This window comes from Euprymna scolopes, chromosome 37, assembly GCF_053919585.1.
Source record: "Euprymna scolopes isolate OS-2025 chromosome 37, ASM5391958v1, whole genome shotgun sequence".
Taxonomy (NCBI): domain Eukaryota; kingdom Metazoa; phylum Mollusca; class Cephalopoda; order Sepiida; family Sepiolidae; genus Euprymna; species Euprymna scolopes.
This window is the reverse complement of record NC_136518.1, coordinates 11639662-11650498: the sequence shown is the minus strand read 5'-3', so window position 1 is coordinate 11650498 and position 10837 is coordinate 11639662. Positions and strand designations below refer to the sequence as shown.

Here is a 10837-nt window from a genome sequence, read left to right as displayed (position 1 = left end):
TAATCTCTAACCTTGTCTAAACAAACATGGTTTCGTGATTTAGCAATCGTCTTATACAACTGATATGTGATAAATTTATTAAAATTTGCTTCAATGTTGTACCTCGTCTTATCTGATGGTCGCTTTATATGCCGAAATATATGATATATATATATATACATATAGTAATAAATAAAATTAATAAAGATACAAATAATCTTTAAGCAAACAAACCTATGAAGATAGTAAAAGCTCTACACGATTAAGTTGAGCAATTAATATCAGGAGTTAGAAATGGCATGGTTTAAAGAGGTTCTTTCTTCCCTGCCTTCCTTATTGATCTGATGAGTTAATAAAAGGTTTTTTTATTCAACTTCAAACTCACACACACACACACACTATATATATATATATATATATATATCTCCAAGTGTTTAATAAAATAAAAAAAATTTTTTTAAGTTTCTTATTTTCTCTACTCTTTCATCTGAGCATCAGGAGGGAAAAGAGTATTCGTGCAGTTGGGTCCCAAGTTTTTTTGCACTCTTAATCCTAGAGATCATCATCAGGGTGTATTTTATTGTCGTTTATTTTGTTAATAAGAATAAAGTACACGCTGACAATGATCTCTAGAAAAGACTGAAAGAAAACAACCTTGCAGCTGCACTATGCCAACAACCTCTCGTAATATTCGGGATAATAATTTTAAAAAAATTATGTAATGATGGAAAATCTGCAGTTTTTAATAAAACTTGACTATATATATATATATATATATATATATATATATTTATTAAATATCACTATACATTAATTTGATCGACTATTTTTACCTGTGGTTTTACGGAGGCACTAGAAATTCTGCCTGTTGAGCTAAAAAATACCAAATATATTCATTTATTCTTCACCGACTGCAGAATTGACACTCTTGGAATTTTTTACCACAATGGACAGAATTTCCAATATTTCTGTGAAACTGCAGGTATCAAAGGCCGATTAAATTGACATATATCTACTATTTAAATTAAGTATTTTGCTCTTACATATCTAATTGAGCACTCAGATCCTTTCTTCTGTCCAATGACATGTTTTACAAAGACACACATTATATATATATATATATATATATATATATATATATATATATATATATATATATATAAAATCAAAATTATGGAAATACTATTTCAACATGATGGAAGATAAAAAATGAAAAACCAAAATTATTTATGCGTCAGGAATATTTCATCTTTATTTCAAGAATCATCTTGTATTAGGTTGGTGCAAAAATAATGTTTTTTGACGTTCAACTACATATTGAAAAAAGACATTATTTTTGCATCAACCTAATACAAGTTTTAGAATAAAGACAAAACATTAATGAATATATAAATAATTTCGGCTTTTGCCTTTTCGTTTTCCAAATGTATATATATATATATATGAAAGAAATCCTTTCAGCCTCTCCACCTGGGCCTATCTACAAACTGTGTCACTTCCAGTGTCTCACCCTCTCCGCGCGGGAGAGTGAGCAGATCCTGATCACTCAAAAAAAAAAAAGTAACAAGTCACTATCCCAAAAGATCCCCCCCTTGAAAAAATCAGCTAAAACAAATCAAACCAACAAACACAAAAGGTTATCGACGACGCTAATGGGGGGTAGAAGGAGGCTCTGTGCTAAAGTAGGGTGTCGCATCCTTGACGAGAATGGTGTGGCACACATCACAGACTTTCGAGGACCGCATGTTTGGACCGCTTGACACATTCTTTGCATTACAATCAGCGCAGAAGATTTTCCCGCAATGTCGACAGTGATGCTGCGGAAGAAAGAGAAAAAGAGAGAAACATTAAGATTTTCATGTTGTGCATACATCAAAGAGATCAGTATATTTGGGCAGCATCTTTTTGTCTTACACATGTTTCCTTCAACAGCAGGGGTAAGTCCCGTTTTTATTTTTCTGCAATCCATTTTTCCTTTTGGCGTTCGAATGTTCTGTTGGAGTGTAGAAAGAAATTTGCCATAGCTGCGAATGTTTTGATGATGAATTAAAAATTGCATTTAGTGAATTTATTGAAATTTAAATTGTTTAAAATCATTAAAAGCACTTAAGCATGCCTTCCCCTCATACAGGGTGATCCTCCCCCCCCAAAAAACAGAACATTCAATTGTTTTTCTGAGCATTTTACAGTCAACAGAGAAAAAAAGGCCAAAGATCCTAGTATTTTGATGTGATGTTTTGAATATAATAAACTAGTTATGACCAAAGTTTCATTTCATTCGGAAAAAACACTAAGAAACAGGGTCTAATTAGAGTTGGGGCCTGTTTTTTTGGGTCATCCTGTATGTCTTATTGATGTTTGGTGGTTTGTTCATGTGAATGAGTAGAACTTCAATGATTGGGAGACGCAAATCGCAATAAATAAATTAATAAATAATACTCATCTCAATGAATTCCAATTAAAAAATATATAAAATTGTCAATCGACATGTAAAAAATTCAAAAACATGATGAAAAATGCCCAGATTACACAATCGAATATCCTATTACCCACCGGCCTTTTTTTTTTAAATATAAGGATTTAAAAATTTTCCAATAGTACAACCACTGAGGCTGTTTAGAAGTTTTGTTACTTGGGGGATATCGTTGGAGGACAGGGTGAAGCAGGTGCTAGTGTGATTGCAAAAATTAGATGGAGTAAGTTATGAGAATGCGTGTCATTACTAACCAGCAGAGTGTTAACACTTTTGACAAAAAGAAGAGTCTATCAGACATATATGCAGAAAGATCATATATGGAAATGAAATGAGGGGTTGAGGACATGCGTTGCATGAAGAAATGATATGAAAATGATACAATGAATGTGTAATGCAAGTTTTATAGGCATAGTTCTGATGACCTCTAGAGAAGATTAAATGTGTGCAGAACAGGAGACTTTGATGGTATAGCCACACTGGAAGAATAAATAGTTCTTCAGTTAGTAGATCTAGAATTAGGGTACAAGGTCAGTTCATAGCGGAAGGTCAAGAGAAACATAGGAGGAAGTGATAAGAATTGATTTGAAAGAAGGATAAATAAAGACCTGGCCAGAGATAGGTTAGTTTCTAAGTCAATTTCTAAAAGCCGGTCAACACATGACAGCATGTGAAAGAGATGTTAGACTGACGATTATGATAATGAGGATTTAAAAATGCTTACTTTTTAACTAAAAGAAATTTTATTGTTTTTTTTTTTTTTTTTTTTTTTTTTTTGCATCAAATTATAAATTTATGTAAGTACCATTTGTATAGATTCATTAAAACTATTCCGGCACCCCATCTAGAAAAGTCGAGAATAATTTAGACTCACTTTCCGTCTGGTCACAGTAAAAGCTTGTCTGCAGTTGTTACATTCATCGACATCCTCTTCGTGTTGCCATCGCACTTCCGTTTCAGCTTGTCGGATCTTTTCTAACTGGATCTGAAACAAGAGCAAGACAAAATATTCACCTCGAAACAAAAAATTAGAAAAAATGCAAAAACAAATACAAAAGTAATTATAAAATAATTATAAAACACAAAAATAAATACAAAAATAATTACAAAAAAAACACAAAAATAAATACAAAAATATTTACAAAAAAACACAAAAATAATTACAAAATAATTACAAAATAAACACAAAAATATTTACAAAATAAACACAAAAATATTTACAAAATGAACACAAAAATATTTACAAAATGAACACAAAAATATTTACAAAATGAACACAAAAATATTTACAAAATAAACACAAAAATAATTACAAAATAAACACAAAAATATTTACAAAATAAACACAAAAATATTTACAAAAGAATTACCAAAAAAATCTTGTCAGCCTAGAAGGAACAACGATTCTGAATCTATGGAATACTAAAACTCTGAGGATCTTGACTATTTCTAGTGAGAGAAGTGGAATAATGTAAATAATTTATAGAAGGGGGAGAGAAAGAGGGAAGACAAAAAGAAAAAGAAGAGGGGTAGATAGGAAGAGAAGGATGAAAGTGGAAGAAGAGGGAAGGAAGATAGGGAGGAAAGGAGAGAATGGAATGATGTAAATATTTGGAGGAGAGAGAGAGAGAAAGAAAAGGGGAGATAGGGGGATGGGAGAGAGTGGTAAAAGAAAGGGGAGAATGAAAGAGAGAAGGGAATGATGTAAATCATTTAAAAAGGAGATGGGAAGAAATAGGAAAGAGAGAGGAGAGAGAGAGAGAGAGAGAGAGAGAGAAGGGAATGGAAGACGGAGGAGAAAAGGAGGAAGAGGAGAAAAAGAGGAAGATGAAAGAGTGAGAAAGGAGAAAAGAAAAAGAAAACGCAGAAGGGAAAGGAAGAAGTGAAGAGGGATGAGAAAGGGAGACAGGAGAAGGAGAGAGAGTCTATTATGACATCTCAATGTATTTTGAAATCCTTTGACTTTATACAAATTGACCATGTTAAAAATGGGTGCTTCATCTACGAAAAGATTGATACTGTCCAACATATTACTTTTCTTTACTTTTTTTATCATATCGATATGTACCAAAATTAGCCAGACGGACCATATGTTGTCTATTTAAAAAAAGAAACTATCAGGTTTATTTGGACATTTCCCACCTTCCCCAAAAAAACAAAAGCATGTTTAAAACTTTCAAAAAGATACTGTGTGCTTTTCTTTATTTAAAAAAAAAAAAATGGGGAGGAGAGTTCAAGACAGCGACAAAGGTTTTATACATACACGCATTGGTAAGATGCAATATAATGCAAATATGTGATTATTAGAGCTAGGACAACGGCATATTTTTTTTTTGTTTTCATGTTCGAGTGTGTATCCGTTGATATCTTTTATGCTTTTATATAGAGTGATGTGGTTCTCGGTTGATTAGCTGTGTCTAACTGTGTTGGATATATACTCGAGAGTCAAAACAATAAGAATATTCTGTTGTCATAGCCCTAGTGATTATACATTTAAAATGCCATGGTTTTTCACTGTTGCTAAAAATATATATATATATATATATATATATATATATATATATATATACAATAATACATATTTTACTTATTTTGTGTTTTGTTTATTTCAAAACAAACACTTGTGGATATTTTCTAGATTTTTTTCTCTATTTCTCAAATTCTCTGATTTATTGGATTATGGATAATCAAATGTGTTCGTATACAAAAAAAATCTTAGGTTACAGTCAGGCAACCTACTTCCTAACTTCTGGTGTAGCTGCTACCGGAAGCAAGTGACAAGGCAAATCAGTTCCTTCACTTTTATTGTTCTTCAATATCTCTATTTTGAAGCGATTTATTGAAGTGAAATATAAGAAAAGGACATTATCGAAAAGTATACAATAAAAATTAACAAAATTATAAAAAGACAAAAATAAGACAATTAGTCTTTATTTGAACTTTTAATAACAAAATTAAAAAAAGTTGTTTTTTTTTATTTTTATAAAAAAATATATATTTATGAAATTATAAAAATAAGTTTTTTTTTTTTTTTAATTTTAAAAATGTTTTTTAAATTTATATAATAAATGTTTATGAAAGTATAAAAATAAAATTATTGAAATCAAAATAACAAAATTTCAAACATCATAAAAAAAAAAACGTATCCAATACCTACATAATAGTCTCCTAAATAGTTTTAAAAGATTTTAAAAAGCGTTTTCAATAATTCTTTAAAAAAAAAAAAAAAAAAAAAAAAAAAAAAAAGAGCGCAAAAAGTGTTTTTGATAATTCTTATAAAAAAAAATAATAATTTAAATAATTTTTTATTAAAATAAAACCGAAAAAACTTTTCGATGATTATTAAATTAAAAAAAAAAAAAAAAGAAAGATCAGAAAATTGTAATAATAATAAAAAAAAAGTACATGTACAGGGGAGATATAAGTATTAACGAAAAAGGTGAAGAAACTGATTTACCTTGTCATTGCTTCCGGGTAGCGCTATGTCGGAAGTTAGGAAGTACCTTAGCTGACAATGACCAAATCATATTTATAAAGCCCCTCCACCTATTTTCTTTGAACATTTATTTATACAATAATCATCATCATCATCATCATCATGATGCAGTCCATCAGTCTTGACAATGACTAATCGGGGTCTCAGTGCTTTATCCTTTGGTGTTTGCATAGTCCTCTTTCTGTGTGAAACGTCTGGTCACAGGCACCGCATATGTGGATGCCGGAGTTGTGTCATCGATAGTGTCTCGGCTCTAAGGCTTCTCTATTTATTCCTTCCCTTTGTGGAAACTGCTCCGTCAGTTACTCCTTTCTTTGGCTTATTCCTCCTAACTCTCAATATTGATGTTCATCGTCTTCAGGTTCCGCTTTGTTACATCTTTGTAGCAAAGCTTCTGACCTCCTACCTTGCGGGTTATTTTCCAGTTCCCCGTAGAAGATCATCTTTGGGATTCGGTCGTCTTCCATTCTGGCTATGTGCCTGGTCCATCGTGGTTGCATAGAAGCAAGGGTAGCTTCAACGCGGACTAGGTTTGCTCTCCTGAGAACTTCCACATTTGATACGTGATCCTTCTCAGGTGTCTCTGCTAGACGACTTCCAGTCTCCATATGTATACAGTGTAAAATTCATTGTTAATTAATAAGCACTGTTGATATTGGAATGCAAATCTAAAAATTTTTTTTTTTTTCCTTTTACGTACAATGCTGTGGGTGGTAATGTTTGAAGTGTTTTCAGGTGTTGTTGAAGCAAGAGAACTTTTTTTTTAATTAATAACATTTATTTATTAAACACCAAATTTTCGATTCATAAAAAACGTTAGTCTGGATAATTCAAGATTTTTTTTTTTATTACTCTGACGAAGGTTCTTTTATGAATTGAAAATTTGTTTTTGAATAAATGCATGTATTTATTTATTAAAAAAAAAAAAAAAAAAAAAAAAATTGCACTTTTTTTTGGTCTCCTTAAATTTTTCATTTGTATTTATACATTTATTTTTTTCTTCCTCTTCTAAACTTTCTCTTTCCCTCTCGAGTGTAACATGAGTTTGTCTTTTGTTTTAATACAACCTCCCCCCCCCCACCACCACCACTGAAAAATAAAAAACAAAATGTTTTATATTTTTTGATCATTATCAGCATATGTTAAGCAGGAATCATGAAAATGGCTTAAAAATCACCACTGAGTGAGCCCAAAACAGCAGGCCCAGCTTAGTTATCATATATTGTGTAACAGAGGGTTCAGTTTAGAGTTAAAGTTAGGGTGAGAAGTTAGAGGTAGGTTGGAGGAGTAGGTTTAGGGTTAGGAGCTAGGGATTAGGGGTAGGGTTGGGTTTAGGATTAGGGTTAGGAAGACTTACCTGTAATGATTGTGATAATTTGACAAAGTCTCTCTGTACGGCTTCACTGTTTTCTAAGTCAACTTGCATCGAATGGATTTTGGCTTTCAGTAAGGCCACTTCACTGTCGGATTTACTCTGGAGAAAAAAAATAAAATAAAAATATTCAAAATTTAAATTTTAAGAGAATTTTTGAAAAATGTTTAATTAAAAATGGCAGTAAACAAAATAAAATTAAAAATCCTAATGGAAGAGTATGAATATCACCCCTGCCCTGAATTTTGGAAAGGAGTAAACGGGGGAAAAAAATCAGCAAAATGAAAGGTTTGAAAAATTGTAGCTTTGGATGGTTTAGAATATGCAGCGTCGGCTCAAAGGGGTTTATTTGAAAACCTAAGAAAGCTCTTAAAATATGTAGCTATCGCAGTGCATTATCGCAGTGTTTTTAACTCTAAAAAACACTAACATTTTCATTCTGTGTCTTTGCATGCATCCTCATCAGTTTAACGTCTGCTTTACATTTTTATCACTTACTTCCATATTCCCTTTTGCTCATCCTCTGTCAACTGAACCTGCTAACTCAACTGTTCTACATCTACTCTCATCTATTTTTTTCATCATCACCATTCGGTTTAATGTTGCCATTCATTGGATGGCTTTTAGAAATTGACTTCCGAACTAATGTATCTCTAGACAGGTCTTTATTTATCCCTCCTCCTCTCAAATCCATCCTCCCATGACCTTTCCCCTATAAACTGGACCTGCTACCTCAACTGTTCTACATTTACTAACCCAAACAGTTTCATTCATTTCTCCATCTTCATATTCGGTTTAATGTGTTTTATATGCTGTCATATTTGTTGGATGGCTTTTAGAAATCGACTTCCAAACCAACCTATCTCTGACCAGGTCTTTATTTATCCCTCTTTTCACAAATCCCTTTGTATCTCTTCTTCCTCACACGTTTTCCATAATATTCCACTTGCCAACTGTTCTATATCAACGGACCAAAGCATTCTCATCGTTCTTTCCTCGTAATCGGTTCAACATGTTTTAGACGACTAATGATAGCGTTTATAAAAAGTATGGATGATGCGATGCTGTATTTAGGGTGCGAACATATGTTAGGTGCATCATTATTTAAAATTCACAATATTTCAAAAAAAAAAAAAAAAAAAAAAAAAAAAAGGATAAATGTGAATTTTTTTTTTTTCCATTTTGGAGTCATAATGCACAATTTTAACGTTATTTACAGAAACTTAGCTAAATTGTGAATGGAGGAAGCCATGTTCCTTCAAATTCTGATGGATTAAACCAAAGTCAGAAAGATGTAACTACTCACTACTATATATGGTACTTGTACAGTTTAATCAAGACATTAAAAAAAAAATGAAAATATCAAAAAAAGTTATATTTGTATGTATCCGTTATGGAATGAAGTTCTCCAAAAAAAATTATTTTCACTTAATTTGATCAAATAGTTTTTTTTTTTTTTTTTTTTTTTTTTTACAGCAAAAAAATAATTTATGATACTGAGCAAAAGGTAGTCATGTTTCGATTTTTAGTAAGAAAAGCTAGTATTTGGGATGGGGAGTAAGTGCCGGCACTTTTTAAACTGAGTTATCTCCCCGTAACGTGTTCTAAAAATCCAAACATGGCTACCTTCAGCATGCTTGTAAAAAAACAAAACAAAAAAACCCTACTCCATCAAATTAAGTGAAATTTTTTTGCAGAACTTCAGTCCAAAACAGATGCATACAATATAACTTTTTTTTTGATATTTTCATTTTTTAATGTCTTGATTAAACTGTACAAGTACCTAATATATATATATATATATATATATATATATACATATATATATATATATATATATATATATATATAATTGTATATACCTTCCTTACAGATTTATGTTTTTTTGAACATTTGAATAAATTTTCAATAACAAGATTTATAATTTTTATGAATGTATATATATATATATATATATATATATATATATATATATATATATATATAGGATTATTTCCCCAGCCAAACAATGTTGTAGCTCACAAGAGCCATGACAGACAACAAACCGGAAGTCCAAGACTCTAGTTTTGCCCTCATTTGGGGTCATCAGTTAGATATATCTGAACTCGGGTTTCGAAACTCGAGCCTCTTGCATGCAAGGCGAGCATTTTGCCACCTGAGCAAACGCCCCCCCCACACAAGAAAGTCTATTAACACAAATCAAGCAACCCGCGGCGAAATCCAACTATGGTATGAACCTACTTCATCTCAAACAAGAGATGTGGTCATTCAACTAAGCTATAAGCCAATCCGATGTCTCACAAGTAGGAATTTTATACTTGCCAGGACGACACCATCCAACACGCTAACCTAGCGAGCAATTAGTAATAGAATTTTCAGAGTGTGAGAGATTATATAATTATTTCCACAGACAACGCCGCAGCACACAAGAGCCATGACAGCCAACAAGCCTTCATATATATATGAGGGGGTTAAAGAAGTACTGAAGGATTCTTTAAATCTAATCCTATCAATACCGAGGATCAATAAGTGCAGTAACACCTCCCATGTTAAGAATGGTTTTCTAAATATCGTCATCATTTCAGTACGGTTCAATAAGTGCATGACCCCCAACCCAAACAAGTCAAGTCTTAAATTGGCAAATTGCCAGTTAAAAAAATATTTTTGGCATACATACAAGTTAAATTACGGTTAAATAGTGTCTAAAATAATAATTTCTCAAAGAAAAAAAAAATCCTTTTAAAATCTATTGGAAAATTCAAATGTTTGCATTGGTACTTATGCACTTTTGTTACCATGCTGAAATAACGTTACGAAGCTCAAAAAAAATTGTTGAGTGAAGGGGTTTTACTAAATATATGCAACTAAAATTTTTTTACGATCAATGTACGACTAATTGCTGTTGCTGCTGATTAAAGCAATTTCGACACAGGCGATCGACTGGGTCTGTCAACATAAAATTTTGCTAAACAATCTCGTAATAAGCAATAAAACGAATTTACTCAAAAGTTTCGAGAGGTTATTTTTTGGCAAATATCTTTTTAAGTCCATACCTTAAGATATTTACTGAAGAAAACTCGATTTTTATAAAATATTCTTTCTTACACGAGCGATCTACTGAGTCCGTTAGCGCAAAAAATGTTATTAAAATATCAGAATAAAATGACTTAATCACGATTATTTTTGGCAAATTCTTAAAGACTAAGATTTTTTTCAATGCAGTGTGCAACTTTTTTATTTTTTAATATTTGTAAAAAAAAAATATAATAATAATAAACAAGTTTATTTCTTTATTATTGAAATAAAAAAACGAATTTAGTCACAGGCACAACTTTCAGCCGAGAATTTTTTTTTTTGGCAAATTAAATTTTATAAGTGACCCTTTCTTGAAAATTTGAATTTTGTAACACAACGACAATGCAACATTAGAAAATCTTTGTAAAAAGTAGAAGAAATCGTTATTATCGACTTGCTTTTTTTTCTTTTTTTTTTAATTAAACTTGAAACTTAACCCTTA

The 10837-nt window shown here is 31.3% G+C and overlaps 1 protein-coding gene across 2 annotated transcripts in view; it reads right to left on the bottom strand.

Moving 5' to 3' along the window:
* Window positions 1-1492: 1492 nt before the first annotated feature.
* Window positions 1493-10837, bottom strand: part of LOC145261083 (rab GTPase-binding effector protein 1-like) — a 297945-nt gene continuing 288600 nt past the window's right edge. For both annotated transcript variants that reach the window (XM_080119264.1, XM_080119263.1), the window contains 3 exons: window positions 7306-7422; window positions 3327-3437; window positions 1493-1796 (listed from right to left, as the gene is read on the bottom strand). In XM_080119264.1, coding sequence (XP_079975390.1) covers window positions 1629-1796; window positions 3327-3437; window positions 7306-7422 — 396 coding nt within the window. In that variant the 3' untranslated portion in view covers window positions 1493-1628. The remainder of the gene's footprint in view (window positions 1797-3326; window positions 3438-7305; window positions 7423-10837) is intronic.